The sequence below is a fragment of the Mytilus trossulus genome, chromosome 3 (assembly GCF_036588685.1).
Source record: "Mytilus trossulus isolate FHL-02 chromosome 3, PNRI_Mtr1.1.1.hap1, whole genome shotgun sequence".
Taxonomy (NCBI): domain Eukaryota; kingdom Metazoa; phylum Mollusca; class Bivalvia; order Mytilida; family Mytilidae; genus Mytilus; species Mytilus trossulus.
The window spans coordinates 24,377,917-24,403,561 of NC_086375.1; the positions used below are offsets into that span (position 1 = coordinate 24,377,917).

At 32.6% G+C, this 25,645-nt stretch overlaps 1 protein-coding gene across 1 annotated transcript; it reads right to left on the bottom strand.

Moving 5' to 3' along the window:
- Nucleotides 1–275: 275 nt before the first annotated feature.
- Nucleotides 276–24,995, bottom strand: LOC134710789 (uncharacterized). The gene is made up of 11 exons (XM_063571188.1): nucleotides 24,440–24,995; nucleotides 16,224–17,860; nucleotides 15,337–15,564; nucleotides 14,725–14,850; nucleotides 13,960–14,100; nucleotides 12,085–12,217; nucleotides 11,299–11,426; nucleotides 9,906–9,983; nucleotides 9,453–9,623; nucleotides 8,585–8,975; nucleotides 276–1,190 (listed from the first exon to the last, which is right to left on the bottom strand). The coding sequence occupies exons 1-11, from the start codon at nucleotides 24,729–24,731 to the stop codon at nucleotides 493–495; spliced, it is 4,023 nt and encodes a 1,340-aa protein (XP_063427258.1). The 5' UTR covers nucleotides 24,732–24,995; the 3' UTR covers nucleotides 276–492.
- Between the last annotated feature and the right edge of the window lie 650 nt (nucleotides 24,996–25,645).

Genomic DNA, 25,645 nt, shown 5'->3' on the forward strand with positions numbered 1-25,645 from the left:
TATAAATCATATTAGTGTTACTGTATTCAAATTATACCAACTCCAAGTCTTTGTCTATTTGATTAAGGGACAGTTGATTGAACCAAATTTCAGGTTTGCAGACAAGTTCTATGAAAATTTGCATATATATGATGAGATAATAAAATATTCGATTAATTGTTCTGAAGACTTATTTTGATCTTATTTGACGTTTTATTATTTATTTTTAAGAAGATCAGCTGGTATCCAACGTTGTTATAAACATGTTGTTCACGTGTTTCTGTCCAATTCTAAATTTAGTAAAAAGTTCGTGTAATGTAAAAAAAATAAGGTGGGTAGACTGAAAAACAATGTTGTTAAACTATGTTTTTAAGTGTTTCTATCCAATTCTAAATCTAAGTAAGAAGTTCGTGAAATGTTGAGAACAGAGGCTAATAGACTAATGTTTTAATAAAACGTAACGTTATGTGTTTAACTAGATAGTTACTTCATAAAAGTTTTATTTTATTCAAATTACACCACCTCAAGTTCTTTGTCTATTTCAGCAATTGCATCAGATATGTCTTTTTCACTTTTACCTCTAGATAAAGTTGCATTCTTAGAATTCTTGTTCGGTATTAGATAAGAAGGAGGAGGTGCAGAATCTAAATCACCAATTTCTCCTATTCCTTTTCCCAACAAAACATCCCTTTGACTGAGACATTTCGACAAAGCATTTTCTTTGGCGCCATGCAAAGTGTTTTGCTGACTAGGACATCTCGACAACACATTGGTACACCTATCGTTTGGCATTTCTTCCGTATTCGGAAAATTAAATACATCTGATGTTTCCGAAGAAGAGTCGGATTCAATAATTGAAGGAGAATACTCTGACAGTTGCATCTGTCGATCGGAATTGTCAGATGAATGAGCTGTAACCACTAAATCTTGGGTGTTTTGTTCTGAAATTGATTCCGTGAAAAATTTATTCTTCATGATAGGAGCCAAAGTCTTTCTACGTCCAGTGTTTTTATGTTGACATTTCTGAAGGTCAGTTGGTATGATTTCAATGTCTTGCCTTGCGGGTGGATCTCTAGATAAAGCCTCCACAAACGATTGCAATCTATCTGATCGTGCTTTGCATTTGACATCCTTTGAAATCTGGCTGGAATTCGTTGCCATAGAATTTCTTTTACCATTTCTGTTAATGTTATTGACATTATCCGGTTTACCTACAAGTTAAAACAAAAACGATATTACATTATGACAGCTTTGTTGTGGATTGCGCTATAAATGGAATCAAATTCGTAGATAAATACAGGTAAACAGTAAATATATAAGCATATTTATATTAATCTTGAATCGTGGTAAAATATTTTAAAATTCGCAAGCTTCACTTCAAACATAACGTTATATTTCAATTCTGGTTTCTATGAGTTTATTTGCTGTTTTCGACTTGGAAGTCTGCTTACGATACCGAAAATATTGTATCAGGTTTACGTATATGTTCAATCGGCAAAATAAAACAGAAATATTGTCCTCTGAAAAAATAAATCCACCTGAATTAAATTTGTTTTCTATCATTATTTATTTGTTAAAATTTTAAATAAGTAGATAAATAATACACAAAAGATATTGAGCGAAACAGAAAAGGCACAGAAAGCTGTACATCATGTTATGAATTTAATGCGGTCGAAGCGCTTTTCTGGATTTACCTTCATCAGGAATTCTCAAAGCCGATTATTTGAAAGCTAAGGATCCATTAATCCGAAACAGTTGAAGAGATTTATAACCAAAATGACCTAAAATAGTAGCCAAATCCTTCTAATGTCAACTTTGCCTGAGAGAGTTGAAACAATAGTTGTTTTATAATTTTAAAATTCATAAACCGACAACGTTAGAAATGTTTGTGATGATTGATCATGTCAGTACCGAAGTACAAACTACTGAGCTGATTATATCCTCGAGAATGAAAGTCCACATGCAGAGATATCTACCCATTGCTGAAAAAATTATTGAAAACACGTTATGAATTTAATGCGTCCTAAGAAAGCTGTACAATGTGTAATATAAAGTAAAATCACAAAAATACTGAACTCAAGGGAAAATCAAATCGGAAAGTCCCTAATCACATGGCTAAATCAAATGACAAAACACATAAAAAATGGACAACAACTGTCATATTCCTGATTTGGTACAGGCATTTTCAAATGTAGAAAAGGGTGGATTGAACCTGGTTTTATAGCGCTTAACCTCTCACTTCGATCAAATGTCATCTAAATTGCTCTGGACATGAAAATAGTTATAATGTATAACCTGTTGTATCTTCTACGTTGCTGATTGTAAAATTCGGAGATATGTGAATGCGGAAGACTGTGGGCTAGAATGCATTGAACTCGAACTAACAAATCATAGATGTCCGCACAATTTTCAAAATCAGTGCATTCAATTTTACTTTTAGGAATCATTAAGTACAATCTCTTTAGATACAAAAAATAAGAGGAAACCTAACTCTGGGGCATCATCTTTACTTCAATAAACCCATCATAGCTATTTCAACTTTTTAATCGAGTTTCACCGGAGAGTTGTTTAATTTATAGACAAAACGCGTCAGGCATTCAATGTTTAGGCCGGGTGTTTATGATGTGTTTCTGTTTCGGTCAATATTTCTGCATATCTTGGATATTAATCATAATGGACAGTAGAGGATTAACGATGATAAAAAGGTTAAGATGGAAAAAAAAACTTATATGTAGTGGAAGGCTGATTGACTTGTTTAAGCTGGGGTCACACATTCACGATTTTTACTGCCGTCCTTGACAGGACCATTCCCGATTAAAATTTGTCAAAAGTCTGATCCAGATCCTGTTAATCGTGGATGGAAATTCAAACTTTAATTGAAATTGGTAAAAAAAAAAAAATTTAAACACAACAACAATGAGATATTGTTCAGAAAGCGTCGGTATTCAACCTTTTCCAAGCGAATTTATCCCGATTTTCCCGTTCTCAATCCGCTTTTAATCGAATTTGTATCTTTCGCCAGGTAAAATTCGACTTAGTCTGTCACGACTGCATCTCGATTCTACCGAATGTAATCCGACAGAGATCAGACAGTGACCAGACAGTGAACCGACGCTGACGGAAGATATCTGTTCGAAAACAGTCGGTAAACTCGGAATGATCAGGTACTGTCGAAATGTAGTCCTATCACGGTCCGCTCTATCGCATTGCAAACGGCTTTGACTTGTCTCAGTCGTATTGTATTCTGTAATTGTCGGGACTCTAATGGGGGTATCATTGACGAATTTCGTATTAATAACGGGACTGTACCGGAACGGTTTCGGCAAGAACGGTTCGCAAACGACAAGATCTGGATGCAATCTGGACTCATTTGGCAGAAAAAAAGCAATGAAAAATTCCTCCAGACCATTCCCGTTCAACAGGACACCGTCAAAAACACACAGAACATTGTTAGGATTTTGATCCGATACAGCAGAATCTGTCACGACATAGTCACGATTGTAATCCGACTAGACAAAATCGGCTGAGTTTCCCCGAATGTTATAGGACGCACCTAACTGTTGGGGTGCTTCGCCGAACCATTCGGACCTCTCCCGACCCGTAGGAATTTGTTACGAACTTAAACGACTGCGTTCAGACAATGGTCGGACATTTTAGATAATTGCGGATAGTAATCCGACGTTTTAACTTTTCGTGTCGTATCGCTGTCTGATCTCAAATGGGCACAATAATTGGCAATGTGTGAACCCCGCATTAACCATTAACACACGTCAATTGAAATTTCAGAATATCAAACAAACTAAGGAGTGGTAACAGCATTTAGTGACCCAATGTGTATCATCATCAAATAATTTTACCAGAGTTGATGCAAGACAAGAATGTAATAAATTAGAGGCACAGGATGTTAAAGAATGTTCAAATATCATAAATCCAATTAACAAAACTTTTGCTAAAGATGTTCCATCCATATGAAGAGATATCCATAGCTGTATATGGCAAAACCTTTTGAACGAATTTCATTGGTGAGTTATTCTATAGACGACACGTGTCAGACATTCAAAATTTCAAGCCTGGTGTTTATGGTGTGTTTCTGTTTTGTTTACTAATTTTGCAAATCCGGGATTTTTATTCCATAGACAGTAGAGGTTTCACAAGGGGGGAAAGGTCAAGATGACTAAAGCTATGTAGTGGATGGCTGAATGACTTCAGGCTTGGTGTTTTTAACCATAGTTTAGCCATTAACACACGTCAATTGAAATTTCTGAATATCAATAATTATCAAATAAACTGGGGAGTTAGAATAGCATTTAGTAACTCAATGTGCATCATAAGAGTATAACCATAAGAGGGACGAAAGATACCAGAGGGACAGTCAAACTCATAAATTGAAAATAAGACAACGCCATGGCTAAAAATGAAAAAGACAAACAGACAAACAATAGTACACATGGCAATGAGATAACATAGAAAACTAAAGAATAAACAACACGAACCCCATCAAAAACTAGGGGTGATCTCAAGTAAGCGTTTCATGTTCTGCATACATGATACGTCATCCAATAAATTTGTCATTCACCAAAGCAGATGCAAGGCAGGAGTCGATTTCACATAAAAACTTACAATTAAGATTGATCGTAAAGATTTGTTCATGACTTAAGACCAATCTTAGTCGTAAGTTTTTTTTTTTGTGAAACCGACTCCAGGAAAATAGTAAATTAGAGGCAACGGATATTTATCGATGTTCAAATACGTTAATCCATTTAGTAACATATAAACACAAAAGCAATGGAAAAATCAAACAACAAAACTAAAGCGAAATAGGGCTAACTGCAGACGGAGAGAGATCAAATGCATCGACAAGGTAAGTGTCTCCTGTTATGCTTGAATCCATTGTCAAGTAGGATGTGAAATCGATTAATTCACAGAATGGACGACTATTCAGGTATCTAAATAAAAGTAGCTTAGACTGCGAAAATATATCGCAATGAATTACCATTGAATTGTTCATAACTATAGATTGACTGTTTACAAAACTTTAAATTTTTGAAATATACCAAGGCTTTTCTATCTCAGGAACAGATTACCTTAGCTGTATTTGACATTTTTTGGAATTTTTTATCCTCAATGTCTTCAACTTCGTACTTTATTTTGCCTTTTTAACTTTTTTTATTCGAGTGTCACTGATGAGTCTATTGTAGACGAAACGCGTATCTTGCGCAAATACAAAATTCAATCTAACTATCTACGATGAGCTTATTTGATCAATTGAGAAACATTAACGCAATTTCTGTAAAGGAAATATATTATAATCAGGACTGTTGACAATATGAAAACTGCAATCTTTGTTATATGTCATAGATCCTTCTTTTGAATCGCCTATTACAATAGGACAATTCTTCTGGCGTGAAGGAACATAGCTTTATAATATTTCCGAAAGCGTAATCTTAAAATTGTTCGGATTTTTTTGTCCTCAATGCTCTTCGACTTCGTACTTTGTTAGGTCTTTTTAACATTTTTCATTCGAGCGTCACCAGTGAGTCTTTAGTAGACGATGTATCCGCCTGGCTTACAAAATGTAAATCCTGGTATCTATAATGAGTTTATTGAAAGAGATTGGTAATTCTTTTTCTTGAGTGGAAGAATATGTACCAATGGTTTTTATATGAATGCATAACAAGTCAGTTATCAGGAGCTCACAAGTAGTTTAATTGTAAACACCAGCTGTTCAATTAGCATAAAAAACAACTTTGCAGTCGATCGAAAAGGCTTGCATCATAATACGTTCTCTTTTTCTCTTTTAGTGAAATCTTTATGTATGTTCTAACGAACATGAAAAAAGTTAAATAACAAAAATAAACGAACTCCGAGGCAAATTCTTAACAGAAATTTTCTAAACAATTGGCTAAGTCAAAAACTCAAAAACATCAAACGAATGGATAACAACTGTCATAATCCGGACTTGGGAGATAACGTCAACCGTCAACTTGTTCGAAGTCGCAGTGGTTTAAAATGTTTTAAATCATGAATTGGTAATGTCTATTCCTAGTGGCGGATCCAGAAATTTTCATAAGTGGGGGCCCACTGACTGACCTAAGAGGGGGCCCGCTCCAGTCACGCTTCAGTGATTCCCTATATAAGCATCCAAATTTTTCCCCAAAAAGGGGGGGGGGGGGGCGGCCTCCTGGGCCCCCCTAAATCCGCCTCTGATTCCCGTAATCTTTAAAACAAAGATTTATTAGCGCAATAAAAAAACCTGTCAAGTATCTACGAACCATGCCTTAGCATCTAATTTTATTACTTATCGGTTCCAGGAAGAGCTCTTTGGGCTAATTAAATGTATAGTGTTTTTTTTGTTTTTACTTTTCACAACATTAGGTTGATACCGCTGCTGGCGGACTATCAGTCCTTGGGGATATCATCAGCCCAGTAGTCAGTACTTAGGTACTGATATGCTTTATAGTAAATAAACTCATCATAGACACCAGGATATAAATTTTAAATTTTCGACAGACGCGCTTTTCGTCTACAAAAGACGCATCAGTTACGCTCGAATGAAAAACTATAAAAAAGGATAAATAAAGTACGAAGTTTAAGAGCATTGAGGACCAGAAATTCCTAAAAATTTGCCAAATACAGCTTAGGTAATCTGTTCCTGAGGTAAACCTCTCGTAAATTGTCCGTATACAAATTTAGAAATTATTAGGAACTTCATCATATAAGTTGACCATAGGTGAATTCGGTTATTGAGTCGAAGCCGGTGCTTGCATACTCAGTCCCCGATGGTAAAATCAGCTCAGTAGTCAGTACTTCGGCACTGACATTATCTTTAACAAACTGTCTTTGTATAATTGTCAGTATACACATTTTGAAATTATTAAGAAAATCATTCAGGCAAGGTTTACATTGGATAGGTTTGGCTATTATTGTTGGACAATCATATGATTCTTATACATTCTTGACATTTCAATAACTTGCTACGAGCGTTCCAGATGACGGAAAATTAAGAAAATCACTTCGAATGCATTTGATTTATAGTGTTGTTTTGTTTTTAATAATATTGTATTAATTAGTTTCCCCAATTTACATAGAAACTACTTTGGATTGCCACTATATAATTTTTACTAAATATTACTATTAAGTTCGTTGTTAGATAATAAACTCACCATAGATACCAGAATTAAAATTTATTCTTTACGCCAGACGCGCGTTTTGTCTACAAAAGACTCACCAGTGACGCTCGAATCACAAAATGTTTAAAAGGCCTAATTAAGTACAAAGTTGAAGAGCATTGAGGACCAAAATTCCTAAAAGTTTAGCCAAATACATCTAAGGTAATCTAGTCCTGAGTTAGAAAATCCTTAGTTTTTCACAAATTCAAAATTGTATTGACAGTTAATTTTTTATTATGACCATATCAATGATAACTCAAGTCAACACAGAAGTGCTGACTACTGGGCTGGTGATACCCGCGGGGAAATAAATCTCCACCAGCAGTGGCATCGACCCGTGGTTGTAAATAAACTCATCATAGATATCAGGATTAAAATTTAATATTTACGCCATACGCGCGTTTCGTCTACAAAAGTCTCATCAGTGACGCTCGAATAAAAAAATGTTTACAAGGCCAAATGAAGTATCAAGTTGAACAGCATTTAGGACCAAAATTCCTAAAAGTTTTGCCAAATACATCTAAAATAATCTATTCCTGAATTAGAAAATCCTTAGTATTTCAAAGTTTTATTGACAGTTATAGATACCAGTATTTTAAGTTTGTATGCCAGACCAGCGTTTAGTCTGTAAAAGACTCATCGTTGACCCACGAATGTGGATATGCGTAGAGTCAGTCAGTTATTTTTTAATGTTGCTTGGTATGTGACGCATGTTATAGTATCAATGGTTTCTGCACCAGATGAGCATGTCTCCTCAATGAGGATCGAGGCCAAAATATTTGAAAATCCAAATTCTATTAACAATTCGAAGAGCCTATAAATCAAAAGGACTTTTGTTTTAGACCAGGCCAGGATAGGAATCGGAGCTTTGCTTGAGGTTTTAAAATTATTTAAAAATTTTGTACCAGCTGCATCATGCTTTTTTTTTTTATCAAAGATGTCTTGGTGAATGGTCGATTATAGCCTCAAGGTTTTAACAGGCATGTCGGAAATATTTAATGGTGGTGTCTTTTTTCTTTAATCAATCTTCGAATTTCAGGCGTCTACTTTTCTCTTAATATTTTTAGCCATTTATTCTGCACTTTTCTTCCATTTTTTTCTATTTAAACCCCATTCAGATCCTTATTTATATTTTCAAAACGTTCAGATTATGTGAACACATAATTTTTCAGATTATTAAATATGCACTTAGACAATTGTTAGATAGATTTGGAAAATAAGTTAATCCTGGATTAAACTGATTAATATGTTTGTAGTGTGCAAAGGTTAGCATTTCACAAGTTCATTAAAGACAAACAGATTCAAAACATTTAAAAGTGTAAAATTTAATAATATTAACAAAACAAATAACAGACATTAAAATAAATTAATATAATAAAACTGAACACGTGTAATGTGTACTGTTATGCAACACAATACTTATGCAGAACACTTGCTTTCGTCCTTCTCTTGATTTTCTTTCTTTTTCATACATTTAGCTTTAATCTGCTTGACTAATGCCGGAATTGAACCTGTTTCTCCTTCCGGTCCACATAATGCCATAAATGTTGTAAAAAATAAAAAAGCAAACAGCAAAGAAATCCCAACAGTACTCATAACAAATATTCCAAACTCATGTAAGAACTTAATTTGAGCAAATAAAAGAAAAATGGCAGCACCAAATGTTGTAATAGCTCCAGAGAGTACAGAAAGACCCATGCTCTCTAACATACTCTTGACACGACCGTCACGTGTCGAATACGGTGACGTTCGATAAGCTTCTGCGAGATGAACAACATAATCAACAGAAAGTCCAACAACTAATGCAAGATTTAACGACTCTAAAATCTGAAAAAAAAAGAATATAAAAATTAATGCATGCTTTATAAATATGTGAAGCAAGTACCTGAACAAACAATACAAGAGACGATGTAAAAATTAAACTCATTGTTCATGAAATATATTTACCATTACCTTTTTCATATATACAAATAAGAAGATGTGGTTTAAGGTTAATGATTCCGTGTTATTACCAACATAAGTATTGCTGTTGTCTACGCTGTTATGAAAATGATTCTATATACAAAAAAATGTGGTATGATTGAAAATCAGACAACTTTCTTTCCATGTGTATTTTCTTTAATTTTGAACAGCAGCCTTAGGGAAACATAGTTTTAAAAGACATGCATGTTTATCGTGACATTTGTTGTGCAAAAAGTTTTAACCTGAATATTCTATCCATCCTTTAGCACAAGACAATGATGTAATAAAAAAGCTATAACCATGAGGTACTATAATACTTTTGCAACAATACTACAAACTTACCCCTAATTTCCACCCTGCCAATGGGATAATACCGACTACAATAGTTGTGACAAGACCGATGCAGACTGTAGCCAGGAAGCCAATTACCACATTCAATGTAGTCAATGCCAAAATTGGGAATGCTACTGTTATCCCGACTACTAATCCAAGTATAGCTGACTTGACTAATGTCTGAAATAAAAGAAAATTTTGGAAATGGTTAACATTTTGTGTTTTTTTTAAATTCGTTCCTTGTAAATATTTTTACGATTACACCTTATTTCATTTGCAATCCATACATAAAATGGTCAGTCTGTAGTGGTTTCTGGAAATATATGTCTAACTGTTTTTATTTGAATTATCATAACATTCTCATTTCTTCATATAAATGTTTAAAAATATTATTCAATTTTAGTTTAAAGATAAAGAAAAGTGTGGTGTAAACGGTGATTCTAAACATAAACTATGCCTTACCTCTTGAACCTTTATCCAGTGCCACGTGTTGTAGGTAGACTGAAACCCACTCTTCAATGAATCTGGCATCTTTTCAACCTAAAATAGTAATAAGAATTATATGAACAGTCTAATCTACGGATATTTACAACATGCAAGAAATTCGCAGGAATATAGTTAAACGTTGTTATTTTTAAGTGGCACGACGGATGTCACATGTGAATCAGGATCTGTTTACCCTTCTGGAGCAGCTGTCGAGATCACCCCTCATTTTTTGTAGGGTTTATGTTGACGAGTCTTTATTTTTCTATATATATTGTGTTGAATGAACTTGTCTGTTTGTCTCTTTCTTTTTAAGCCATGGCGTTGTTAATTTATTTTCGACTATAATAAATTTAAATGTCCCTTTTAAAACATATTTAATGTGGAGTTGTCTTATTTGTTTAAATTTCAAGTACAAAGTGTGTAACAAAGCCGAATTCTTCATGATTTGCTATGTGTAGTTGACTATGCATCATTTGAAGTTCATAGTCTTCTCCATACATATTTATAAAAGACATATATTATAGAATAATAATATAATTATCTAGTCATAATTGCAAAAACTGTTCTCTGGAATATGATTTTTGATTTCATTCTATTTCAAAGGTTTGAAATTGGAACAGCAAATATATTGTTTTGTTGTCTTTGTTCTTAATGCAAAGCTATTGGATGGGTGCCAATGAGACCAACTTTTGATTGACTTATCTGCTAATTGTCGTGTCTTTTTACTACGTCTTTGTAAGTATTAAAATATAAGTAACACAGTGTGCTGGTGACCTAATACGATTTAAACGATAGTAATTAACCTATTTAAATATCGTATTAGGTTACCAGCACAAATGTTGTTTCTATATTTCCGACTATTTAATATGTGAAATTTAGACATGGTTGTTAAAAAAATGAAATAAATATTTTCATGTTGTTATGGTATTCATGCAATAAGAGTGAATATCGGAGTTGGAAAAAATACAATCAAAGTATATTTTTTCAAACAATATAAGTTAACATGTTTACATTTCCATTCTAAATTTGAATGTGAGAACAACACCTGTTAATTTTTAAAGATACATGACACTGTATTTAAAATGCTCCCCCATTTTGTACGTTTTGGGCTTTTTATTGCAGTCTTTATTTATCTACTAATTCACCTGTGTGTATATCTTAAGACTACGCTCATGTATAGCTTAGAAAGTTCTTTTCAGTTCTTAAATTAGGCGGTTGTGCTTCCAAATGTGGTTCTTGTGCCTCAATCTTAGAAAAATTGTTTATTTTGTAATAAGATATGGAAAATGACAAGTTATGTTACAATTGTGTCTGTAGTCCTTTTTTAAGATGTGGCTTTTTAAGATCATATCAAAAGATTCTGACATACCTCTTCGTTGATTAAGTTTTCCCACAATTGGTGCACTGGTTTGCCTTCCGGATATCCAAGCGTGAAATAGCTCATAGTTGTATTTATTTCTATTCCTATTACCTTCAGTGTTGTACCGTACACCATACCTGGAATACATATTTCTTGAAATTCAATGTAGGTAAATACACATGTCCACGTTTTGCTTACAAAGATCTGACATCATTACGTTTTACTTCATGTTTTAAGTTCCTCGCGAAATCTTCGGGTATTGTCATAATGATATACACTTCCAACAATTTGGAAACAGAAATTCATTTTTCCTTTGATAATTAGCAGTGGAAATAAATAGGTTGATTCCACGAATGCCATCAATCCACAAACACTTGCCTCAGAAAAGAAATCCAATATACCTTAATAGGGTTTCTTTTTAGACAAGTGCCTGTGTATCAATCAATTATTTCGGGTCAATAAGGTAAGAATGTACAAATCAAGTGCTTTTGGCTATAAATTGATCGGTATCTGTGAAGCACCATCGAAAAAGAAAGTGGTTTTAATGATAGTGTTGTTATTTATTAGGCAAATAATATTATCAGTTGATTAATTTTTTTTTCAGAAAATTTTGTTTTTCTAAAAATCATGTGTTGCAAGATTTCTGAATTAGTTCTATCCTAAAGATAAGCATCTTCGCGGAGTTAAGTTTCGCGATTTTAACGAACTAATATTTTTGCGTTTTTATCTAAATTGCGAAAATAGCGAAAAAAAATCCCTCGCAAATATTTCAAACTGATCAGTATTATTATTTACCATATGCTGGATGATTGTTGTATACTCTCGTCACACCAGATACTTTCTTTTCTCCAATTAAAGGATTATACAACCAAAAGTCATTTGTGGGTATTGCCGTGTACCCATTAGTCAGCCAGTAGGATATTAAAATCTTAAAGGTAAATATAATATTTTTCATTTTACCGGAATTAAGTGCGCATCAATTCAAAAAGAAAAAAAAACTTAGATTTATCTATGTGAGTAAAAATAAAGATTTTTGTCAGGAAATAACATACAGATCAAAGAACCAGCGCTTTTATCTTGGGAGTTGCTTGAGGGTTTTCATCGATAAAATAAGAGTTCAGACCCTACACAAAGATCAAAAGGGCAATGTTGTTCTAGTATTAGTTCATGCTTTCTATCCATTGATATTTGTCTAAAACCATAACGTATGTTAAAGGATGAAATACATGTGGGGAAAGCAGCCATGGTACAACTAAATACTACATGGTAAGCGCTCAAAAAGTAAATGCATGTTGAAATTGAGTTCAAAATCTTTGTTTCGTTCTATTATTTCACCTATAATCTGACTGCCGTCCTTATGTTTTTGAATTACTAACAATCGCCTTTTGAAGTGTTATTGATTTAAATGGTTTTGAGATTAACCCTTTCATTTAAGTCGTGCTTACGGATTGACACACCTTTAGACAACTTAAATGACTGTACATAAATTCGTCCACAAAGGATGCTGGATATAATTCTTTTTACAAATCGCCGAGAATCTTAAAGAACTAAGTGAATTGAAAAGTAAGAGATATATTACAAAGCATACTTTTCAAATATATAATAAAATGATCAATATCCAGACGAAAACAGCAACACAACGTAAAATTTAAAACCGTTAAAAAAAATATTTCAATGTGTTCCTCAATCTCCGAATGAATCAATTATCTTCATACCAGCCATATACTTATGTATACGTCTTAATACCGTAGTATGAATTCCATAAGACGACATCAGCTACTATTTTGAATTATTAAAGCATAAAAATAATTTATTAAATAGCCTTACTGCTTATTGATTTAAATATTTCTGAGATTAACCTGACGATTGAAGAGAGAAACTACGGAAAAGCCTAATTCGCCTTTTCAGAATCTAATGTGCTATGGGTAATACCCTGTTCTTGCATCAAAAAGAAAATAACGTTACTTCATTGGTTGAATTTACATTATTTAGAAAGTTTTTTACCAATTACAACGTTTTGGTGTACGCTTATAACAATATTACTCAGAATGCATTTGATTTATAAACGGCGAATAATGCGTGTTTCAAAGCAACTGTTTTTAATGTTGTTTTCCCGTGTTTTTAAAAAACGTTTCACCTCCATTATGAAAATATAACCCCCTATTCAGTATAGCTGCAATAGCCATGAAAGAGTCTAGAGAAAACAACTAGAGAATAACAGAGATACATAAAAAAAAACTACAAAAAAAGATCAATAAAAATACCTTAATTATAGAAATTATATGTGGTAAAGAATGACAATAGTAGTTATAAATTACCAGAAAGAAATTACAACTGCAAATGTGTATAGTGCAGATTTGTTCGTCATTCAACACGGAGTTTCTTCAATAATATTTTTTTGTGTATTCACATTGTAAATTGATAAAAACTGCAGAAAAATTGAGAATGTAAATGGTGAATATGTCAAAAAATTGAGAATGTAAATGGTGAATATGTCAAAAAATTGAGAATGTAAATGGTGAATATGTCAAAGAAACAACAACCCGACCAAAGAGCACATAGCAGCCGAAGGTCACCAATGGGTCTAAAATGCAGCGAGAAAATCCATAACATTATGGTGTTTGGCGCTGCTTTTTTCAATTTAGCGTATATGTATATATGTACGCTTACCTCTAAATGTCTGTCGAAGTCAGCTGGAAGACTGGAAACGTCATAGATATGGCTGTTGTACTGCATGAACAATTCAACGTAAGACTTTGTAAACGGAAATGGCACAGTGAGATTAACTGATGTTACGGTACTTGCCAATTTCTGAGAGAAAAAAAGAGAAAAGCTATCGTTTAAAATGTAAAACTTTATTATGCCTGTAAAAGGATACAGAGTAGCAACAAAAACAGTGCAGAATGATAGATTGTCTGATTTAACTCTAATAAAATCCGAAGTAATCGAAATTGAAAAAGAGATTTTAATAGGATAAACAGTCAGAAAAATTGATGATAAGAGAGACTTGAAACCATTTAGAAAAATATAAAAAAAAAATAAAAGCTAAGAAATTTAAAACGGTAAAAGAAACTTATTTGAAGTCTCACATTGATATGGCTGTGTGTTTTTTTTTTAATTTATCTATTGTAGATGCCAATTGTGTGAGTTTTATAAGGATTTAATTTAGATCATCATATTATTCCAAATAAATTTGATTTAAAGGCAGCCATTTATGCATTTAAGGTTACTAAGTTTTACCAGAAGTTAAGCTAAAATTTGTTTGTCAAATCTGAAATTGATTATGTTAAAATCTTATGACATACACAGGTATCTTCCATAGAAACATCCTACCCTAACCCTAACATGCTAATACTGGCACAAAATCAGCGGCAAAACACTTATTAAAAATCTCATGTCAAATAAGGCCGCGACAAACTTTAGAATCCTTTTTACCTGATAATATTTATATAATGCTGACATAAAACAAGCTATTTCTGGTTCGTTGGTGACAGGGTTCCTCTTTATCTTGTATGCAGAAATCTCTGCATCAGTTAAGTTTTCTAATCTGGTACATACATTCTGAAGAAGAAAAAAAAAAAAACGTTTGGCTTTATTCGTTTATAAATGTATATTTCGACTGTGTTTGTAACTATAACCTGGGATTGTATAGCCCCTTATAGTCCCAGCAGAGCTATTACGTACAAATGATAAAACGATAAAAAATGCTATTGTCTTCCATTTTCAAAATCCTTCAGATCCCTTTTGCATGACGATTCATTCTACATTTGACTTATCTACGCATCTTGCGCAGAACTCAAAAAGGTATATTAAGTTAACATCTAATCATTTTAAACAGTCTCTAAAAGTACTCTCCTTTAAAAATTACGAAACAGCAATCAATAAAATATCATTGGACATGAAACATTTGGTACAACTAAGAAAGTATCTTCATGGTATTGTATCAGTCGATGCCAAACAAAGACTAGTTCTTTCTTTTAGATGAGATAGAACAAACGTTGGAATTGTTGCTTTTTCAAAAACTTAAAGCAACTATAAAGGTATTACCATGAGTGCAATTTGTGCTTCCTCTGATGAAGCATCAAAGCTTTCATCCCATTCAGTTACACCAACACAATAGTCTCTTGATTTTAAGTTACAACTATCCATGTTTTGTGGTTTCACTCCCCATGACAAACGAATACGGGTATCTTCTTCTTCAAAATTTCTTTGGAATCCATAATAATGGTTTTTGTACGCTTTTCCATAGTTATGAGAACTTCTGTAAATTTCTACCTGAGAACAAAAATAAAAAAATATAGTCCTACTTGAAACATAGAACTTCGGTCATTATGCATAATATTTTCTTATCAATTTGTTTTTTCTACTAGAATCGATATCTAAGTTATCCTATAGAGACCATATTACGGTTTGGATGTATCAGATACTCTGTGTAATAAAGTACCTACCCTCCTATTATTTCATTCATAAATTCAGCTATCTATATTGGAACTTAACCTTTTGAAGTCTAAATGGTCTGTCTTTGACTGGCTTTACGATGCCAAACATTAACGACATTAAAGAGGTTAAGTGTGTTTAACACACAACTCACATTAGAACTTGATAAATAAATGGCTTTTCAGGGTAAATTATACCTGAACTATGGCTAAATGCATATAGATTTAGAAAATTATTTTTGTTTTGGCTACAGGTCTATAGAATTCTGCTAATTCAATTATTTTTCTTGTGGTAAGTAGCGAGTTTTGCCAAGTACATGGGTTAATTTACTGTTCTAATGTGGCTGTTTATTGTGAGTATGTGTGCTTTTGAGCTGTTTCGTTACATGTATAGGCTTTTTCCTGTATTTTGTTGAAAGAGCCACTGAAAGACTGGGCTGATTGCAACCCTCACTGAAATTTAAAAAAAACCAAAAAACATAAACTTAATTCAATTACCTGGTTACTATCTGGTTCTAACGTAGTTGCATTGTATATAAAGAAGATAGAGGTTCCAAAAAAGACCAGTGGTACAATAATTTTTACCGAGCGTCTTGTCATAAAATCATAGAATCCATTTTTTAGAAACAAAACTACTTTATTCCGATCTTCAAAATTTTTCTTTTCTTTTGTTTCATCTGTCTGGCTTGTTGACTCCTCTTCTTCATTAATTTCCATTTTCCGCTTAAACATTTTATTGAATTTCGGCAGATCTGGATTAAACATGCCTATATTTTTGGAATACAATCTGCTTCTGCGGTGGGTTATTATCAAAGACTCCTGACTAATAGTTCTTTCGGATTTAAGTTCTTCCGAACGACAGCATGGAAAATATGAAATACATTTATCAAACATTGGTTTAATTGCTTCGGAATAGACTAGAATTACAACTGGGAAGCAAATAAGATCAAACAAGTAGTTAACGCCAACAAGCATTCCAGAGAATAGTCCGAATGACGAAACCGGAAGTAAAGGCGACGGAGCGCTGACTAAAAACGCCGCCATTGTAGTAAGAGATGTAACGAATGTGGTTTTCGCTGCTTTTCTGTAGCAATCTGAAAGACGATGAGCTTTCGATGGGTATTCAGTGTTTCCCGATAATCTCCAAGTGTCATAGAATATAAAAACATCATCAGCACCGATTCCAAGAATAATAAAAATAGAAATAATGTGGAAAAATCCAAAATACTCATATTTAAAAGCAAATCTGTAGATAAGATTTGTCAATAAAAAACTTGTGATAATACTTAAAATTCCAAAAGATGTTATCCAAAAGGATCCTGTTTGGAACAACATGAACACAAATATGAAGGCAAAACTTCCAATGGCTAATTTCATATCAGCAAACGCTTGTTTTTTTACGTCATATTCAAACAATTTTATACTCATATAATACAGATCCATTTGCCCTTCTAGTAGGTTATCTCGAATATTTTCTATTTCCGGTCTAAGCTTTTGAACCTGGTAGTCAGAAAGTTTTTGGCCATCGTTATAACCTACTAATGGCCACCCAAAAAACATAAAGAATCTCGTTTTAGATGATGTTTTCCCAAGGTCACAAGGGTCGAAATCCTTTTGTAAAACTAACTGAATGAACTCTTTTGTTTCATTTGTTTGCGTTGCTTTGCATATCACACTGGGCGCATTAACAAACGATGGCGAGTCGAAAACTGGATCAGCGTCTTTATATGTTCCGTCAAAAAGACGGAGAACTGATATAGGTTTTTCGCATATACCTTGTCCGTTTATAACACAGTAATCTGCTTGAAAGTCTTGGAAATTAAACAGTCTATTTTCTGTTTGACTCAATAATTCCAAATTTGTCGCAGAAAAGACATCGTTGCCTTCAACTATAATTTCTAATGTATCGCCGATTTCACCATTATACCACGTGGGTATAGTCACACCAACGATACGGCGATATACTCTAAATGGGTATTTCATAGAGTCCCTCCAAGCAAGGTCCTTCACTCGGTCGGTATCTGTATATAGTATTAACGGAAGCTCCTCAAACTCAATGGGGAAGACTGTATGTCCTTGGATCATCAGAAGTATCGTTACCAGAATGATAGAAGTATGTAAAACAAGGGTTATAGCTGAAATGAAAATAGAAATCATATAATACAAGGTTATTGAGCACAATGACAGAGAACAAACAATTTGATTAACAAAGTGGCAGAGGACAATATTAAATTAAGTTAAGTTATGCCTAAAATTGCCTTATTTGTATCTTAACATAAATCTTTCGTCCCTCTCTTTAACATAAATCTAATATTATTAAATTACTGAGTATTTGTCTGTGATTCGATAATAAGACTCGGGAGTCCATCATTATGTCATCTTCGCTAGCCAAGGGTTACGATCCTAAGATGAAGAGAGCGGGAGTGGATCGTAACCCTTGGCTATCGAAGATGTCATTATGTGTTCCGTTCTAATCATTCTTACACACTACGATAATTTTTTGGCATATATTTTTTGAAAGTCAGTGTGCACCATATCAGTAAAATCTGAGTGTTATATTATTTTGTTTTGATACTGTTTCACTGGCGTCACCTCTGTGTCCCCTTTTATCTGTTCTATTTCTAAAATAAGAAGACATTTTTCCTGTGATTAATCATGGTAACTATGTTTAATATAAGCATAATTTGAACTCAGAGTCTATAGATATTCGGCTGCTAAGAACGACTTTCGACCTTATATAACTTGCCGTGGTATCGTTTATTCTGGCTTATGTATAATTATTAAATTGGAATTAATGCAGATGTATGTCTATATAAATGACACTGTTTACCCTTAAATTCAAAGATCAGACAGTCTTATTGATCTTTCAAATAACTAAATAACTTTCTTTATATGTTAAAAGGACATTAGACTGATTTGCCCTGACGTGTTTGCATTCTTTACAAAATGCATTATGTAATCTATAAATTGCGTAAAATAATGCACTGTTTGGAATATAAAAACGTTCAGTGCAATTTTATGATGTCACAAATTTTTCAAATTGAAATTGAACTGCATATATTCCTTTTATTTAAGAGAACAAATAAAACGCACTGAATGGAAGAAAGGCTTGAAAACATAAAACTCGACTTTTCAATTCAGCCCCTTCCCCAAATCGATCTCTACTTCGGAGTCTTCGGAGAACAGCGGAATGCAACGAGTGATTTTTTCCGGGTTAGAAAATATATTATCCTCAATAAACCCAATCCTATACTCAATGTGCGGAAGTTTATCGACCTTCAGTATATTTAACCTTATTCAATATACCTTTCATTCTTTTTAATGTGTATGTTACAAATAAAATAAAGTTTGTTTAATGTATATCAGAAAGGCTTGTCCTAAAATTTGTTGACTTTATTAGTTTCCTTTTATGTATACTTGTCAACAATCTCTGCCTTGTTTATTTAGAATTGAAGGCTGATTAAGTTATCTGTATCACCGGAATAACAAATGTTCTAACTGAAATGAAATGTTTTCAATTCATTCCGTTTTATGAACTAGGTCATAATATAATCATATCGCCATTTTTTTTTTATTTAAGCAATATAATTCACGGTCTCATTAATACATTCAATAAAATTGATTTTGTCCAATTCAATATTACTCCTTTGATCGTTTGTTTCGGTTCATATCACACAAAGTACATATTTTTGTACTTTATTCCAATTCAGCAAAACAATGAAAAGGGATGCATTTTGCATGATGTAAATACGCAACCCCGTCCGAATTGGTGCTTACTCGACAGTCTCTTATATAGAAATAGGAAGATGTGGTGTGAGTGCTAATGAGACAACTCTCTATCCAAATAACAAATTTATAAAAGTAAACCATTATAGGTCAATATACAGCCTTCAACACGGAGCCTTGGGTCACACCGAACAAAAAGATATAAAGGGCCCCAGAATTACTAGTGTAAAACCATTCAAACGGGAAAACCAACGGTCTAATCTATATAAAAAAAGAGAAATGAGAAACATGTATAAATTACATAAACAAACGACAACTACTGTACATATATGGATACCTAGCGCTATATGTTTCAATACGCAACCCGTTTAAAGGAAAATGATATAACTTCTCGTACAAAAGCTATGCTTACTCGACAGCCTCTTATGTATGAAATTAGAATACCTAGCGCTAGATGTTTCAATACACAACACTTTTAAAGGAAATTTGATACAACTACTCGTACAAAATCTATGCTTACTCGACAGTCTCTTATGTATGAATACCTAGCGCTAGATGTTTCAATACGCAACACTTTTAAAGGAAAATGATACAACTACTCGTACAAAATCTATGCTTACTCGACAGCCTCTTATGTATGAATACCTAGCGCTAGATGTTTCAATACGCAACACTTTTAAAGGAAAATGATACAATTTCTCGTACAAAATCTATGCTTACTCGACAGTCTCTTATGTATGAATACCTAGTGCTAGATGTTTCAATACGCAACACTTTTTAAGGAAAATGATACAACTACTCGTACAAAATCTATGCTTACTCGACAGCCTCTTATGTATGAATACCTAGCGCTAGATGTTTCAATACGCAACACTTCTAAAGGAAAATGATACAACTACTCGTACAAAATCTATGCTTACTCGACAGCCTCTTATGTATGAATACCTAGCGCTAGATGTTTCAATATGCAACACTTTTAAAGGAAAATGATACAACTACTCGTACAAAATCTATGCTTACTCGACAGCCTCTTATGTATGAATACCTAGCGCTAGATTTTTCAATACGCCACACTTTTAAAGGAAAATGATACAACTACTCGTACAAAATATATGCTTACTCGACAGCTTATAACTTGAATTAATAGTTAGCTTTGGCTGTGTTGATACGCAAACTCGTCCGGTATGATTTGGATACAACTTCTCATACAAAGTCGAGTGCTTGCTCAACAGCTTCGAATGTATAAATACTTCGCTATTGATGTATAGATACGCAGACATGCACAACATGTGGACATTAGCTTTTTTTGCTTTTTTTTGGAATATACTTCGAAATTTGTTATTTCTTTTTTCACACTATACTATTTATAGAAAATAAAAATCACATTATTAAGGAGTTTATAAAAATGTGTTTTTGTTCACATCTGTGAGCGCTGCCACATCAATGCATAACACCGTTGAATTTATATTATTTCATTGTGTCTACAATATATATATATACAATATGAAAACAGTTTATGTCAGTATATGTTCCTGATGTAATATAACTTTGAATATTTAAAGTAAGAAAGATTATGACATCAAATTTTAAAGCATTGTTCATTTGAAATAATGTTAGCAATTAAATGGATTTTAAAGGTTACGTAAATGAAATCATTAATAAAACTTGTCGTTTTAAGTTACTAATTTCTCGAGAAATTGTGTAATACTTTCTTTTTCTTTTGTCATTTTGTCATTGTGTTATTTCAATTGAAAGTTTCAAGTGTACCCATAAGACACTTCTGTATACTCTGGAGCCATTTCCTTTTTAATCGCTTTTCGGATCAACGATATTTATTTTCAGATTATGGCTTAAATGATATCCTTGCGAAACACAAGATCTTCGAAATAACTTATTATGTTGCATAATGCAGCCAAATCTATTAGATAGATCACATAAATCAAAAATTGAGACATCTCTCCACAAGAGACTGAATAACGTATATGGTTTGTATATATATATGAGCCTTCAACAATGAAGAAAACCCATACCACACAAGATAGCATAGATGGAGTCAACAGTTTACTAGATTATAACTTTCTATGTTAAGAACTTCAATTATTTTGGATAAAATTATATCACTTCTGTGAAACCGTGTGGTGTACTGTATGTTTTTAGGGGGTGGGTGGGAAGGGAGCGGGGTAATTTGCGCTGTGGGATTGATGTCTCAATTTGTAAATTATTTACATTTTCAATGTTCTTACAATTTTATATACAAAAAATTCAAACCCATCTTTCAAATTCCTACGAGATATCTCAAAAATCAATAGTATTATGATGAAAATTTGAGCGATTCACTTATTATTCCAATTTCAACGGTTACAATCCTAAGAGTGAATCGAAGTATCTTTTACCAGGGCTATCCCAAAGTACTAGTACGTACACATAAACAGGCTTACAACTCTACTAATTATACTCAAAGGTACAGTATAATATAAGAATTTATTGATAAAACCGTTTATATGCTTCGCAGTGATACGAAACATTATAATGATTCATTCTTCATATCACAAAGATTTCAAAACATCGGTTGCTAACATCACGTCAATTGGACTAATACCACTCTTCACATTTTGAATATGTACAGAACACTGATATCGTTTTACAATAAGCATCATCCTTTAAAGCTAATTGTAAAAGTAAGTTCCTAGATCTATATGAATGCTCTCAACTCCTGAAAGTTTGTTTTTACTTCAATTATCGGATGATTGACGAGACAGCTTCAAGGATCTGCCGTAATTCTTAAAAGGATTTCCCATGAGAGGAACACGACTTCGTAATTTATATTTGCATTCAATCAATTTCGTTTTCTTCTAATCTTATGAAAAACGTACATACTAAAGAGTTATTTAAATATTCTTATTCAAATTCAATGTTTGGACTATTATTCATCATCTTAAATTGCATGTTGATAGGGTCTTTGTTTGCTTTGATTCTCGGTTTTTGTATATACTTTTAATATCTAACATGTTAAATTGCAGATTAATAATACAAGTCATTCCAGTAGATTTAACGTGTTAGTAGCTCCTTTATATAAGTCATGCTTTTCACAGTCTTGTCTAGTTATTATCGCATTACAATATAAAAGGTTCAATTGAAGTTCAGAAATAGTGAGATTTTCAACATTTGAAATCTAATGGGAAAATCTTTCGTTATAATTTTTTTCACCAAGACACACGTAAAAGTAAAACACTGAGAAACTATCGAGAACTATAAAGTACGGAAAGAAAAACATATCCGTAAATTGAATTTAAATGTAACTTCCATATACGTACATGATGTTCACCGGGCGTCAAACAAAAACCGTACACTGGGGGAAAAATACAGATATAAATCAAATTTGACTTTTATTTTGTTTTGAAAGTAATGAATAATGTTTTGTTCTCATTGGCATATTTTATTTTATCTTGTACGTCCTATTTAGTGTTGCATATGCAACTTTAAAAACTTGAGACCCCTCCCCACAATTACGTTTCCTGTTTGATCATATAAAATTAGGCTTTATGTGTAGATGAAAATATCTATCCTTTGTATAGGTTTACATCTTGAAAGATAAGTTAAGAAATAAATATATTATTAAGCATAGACACGAGATAATACACACAACTATGGTATGGTATCAATTTATAAGTTAAAAGGGGGATAAAAGATAGATTTGACACCAACAATAATTGACAATAGGATTGTATGTGGAAGAAAGAACGAGATTATTCCAACAGCAATCATGTGCACATAATTTAAACGCATTTATTTTTGTACTTCGTAGACCCCCCTCCTTTTTTTACCTTTCAGATCGATTTATTCGTCAAAATAGCCTAGGCCTTGCCACGCTAGATTGTGTTTGTGTCTGATGCCTTATTAACATCGACGAGGCAGCAAGTGTTCAACACAAGATTAATAAAACTTAAAAGCTGAATTTTACTATAACATTTATGAATGACAAAGAACCGGATCAACGGGCTTATATTCGATATATGATAATTTCAAAATTTCACTATAAAGGGCAAGTTGTAATGGAAGACTTTTGATGTTATATATATAAGATCTGATTATACATAACTTTTTAAAGAATTTGGACAAAACATTCAATCATCGTATTGTTATCGTGGATATAAATAGCAGAAGGGTATACATACGAAATTTAATAACTTCCAATTAAGCTCCTATCATATCTTGTCTGTTATAATTGTGTTTAAATATTCGAATAGATTTCATACACCGATTTCATTCATTGAAATATTTTTCAAATATTTTTTTAAATACAAATCAATTTTTATTTTTATTGGATTTTCATATATTTATAAGACTCTTTTAAAGGATGAATACGTCTTTGTGCAAACTTTTAAGTAGGACTGTTCAAATTCATTTCTAAAGCAACATAAAACAAAATTTATAAAATCATATTAACTGGACCAAGGAGAATTCTAGTCCTCAGAGTTCTAGTCATGTAGTTGATCGTCAATACTTGCAAGTGTAAAATAAAAATCCACGGGTCAAAACCACAACGTGAATATGTCTATTCAGACCTTTTTATATTTCTTATCACTTTTCATGGGTGAACCGATACAGTTAGATTTACATTGAACTAAAACATATATGAAAGGCAATCTTTAGATTTGTGAAGGACGTATATTTACTTTGTTCAAAATAATATATGCGGCCAACAGTTAAAGTGTATGTAACATTTTAAGGTAAATAAACCACATCAAAATCCGAAATATAAATACTAGTATATAGGGGTATGAAGTTAAGAAGTATAATATAGATGTAGATGTAGAACTCGAAATAACTTCATTCAATTCTCGAACTTTGAAAAAAAAATCCATCAATTATAGAGTGAAAGATGTCTATATGCTATCACTTGCTTTCTTGAGACCAAATAAGACTAGATGTAATTTGTCATTATTTTTTTTTTAAAGTCAAAATAAAAACATATAATATACACTCACCAAAAGTTAAAAACGGATGGTTTGTAATAAAAACACAATATTTCAAAGGCGTTTTACTTTCTTCCTTTTTTCTATTTTCTACTGTAAAACTTTCATTATTTTTCTCTAATGGAAGAGGTTGAACTGTCGAAGAGCACCTTTTCAAATTTTTCGTCTTAATTTTCCTCGTTTCCTTTTCTGTCTTTTCCTCACAATTGTTTTGTAATATTCCAGAGTTGTCATTCTGATTATCAAATTCATTTTTCCTTCCATCTTCACGCTCCTTTATACGTAAAATCTCATTTTTAGTCATTTATACGATAATTCTCTTTAAACTTTATTCTTCACTTTTCTTTATCAAAATGAGACAGTTGGTGTATTTGAAATATATAACCTTTAATTTACGCTCTGATGTCATTAACTGATTAAATTAATGGAAACGTACACGGTCACTATTGTTTGGTTAAAGTAATCAATGAATTCTCCACGCTCCGATAAAAATGTCCAAAATAACAAAATATTACACAATAGAGCTAATCCATAATTAATTACAGTTTATAATATACCTGCCACCGACATGCTTGTACAAAGCTCAACATTTGACAATTAAATAATTTCACTGTTGGAGTCCCAATAAGAGATTTAAATAATATTCAATTTTTCATTTTGATTTCCGTTTTTTAAAGGTTATGAAAGTGCAATGAATCTTCGTTTCAATAACAAAAGACATATTTTATTGATCAAACACAATCAAACAAAAATCTATATTAGTATATATGCATGAAAAAGAAGGAACAAAAGAAAAATCTGACTTGATTTCTTTCGCTGGTGTAATAACAAGTCAGTTCCCGAAGAATTAATTCATTAAAGAACCAGCTACATTTATTTATTTATTATCGCTGTTTTCCATACAGGTATACATCCATTAACGGAAGAAAAACACCTACAGCCTTCATTAAGTTCAGATGCTAAAGCAAATCAACCGTGAATTTTATGACAAAAGGAGATAAGCCTTGGCGGAGTAGGTAGGATATAGAACGTGCAATAGGGTGCAATATGTTAGCAGATAGTGTATAAAATGACATAATATGAGAACATAATAGACAAAAGAAAACACGAAGAAGGGTGCAATATGTTTTCAAACAGAATGCGATAAGAAAATTGTCAATTTGATGGAATTCTTTTGTTTACACTGTGCATTTTATGACAAAATGCGATTAAGAGAAT

Bases quoted from the DNA above. Each gene is read 5' to 3' on its own strand.
- LOC134710789 (XM_063571188.1), bottom strand. From the start codon at position 24,731: ATGACTAAAAATGAGATTTTACGTATAAAGGAGCGTGAAGATGGAAGG. The intron at 15,565-16,223 runs GTAATTGAATTA...TTTTGTTCTCAG, and splicing joins TAGAACCAGATAGTAACCAG to GTAGAAATTTACAGAAGTTC. The intron at 11,427-12,084 runs GTAAATAATAAT...TATGTATTCCAG, and splicing joins CAACAATCATCCAGCATATG to GTATGGTGTACGGTACAACA.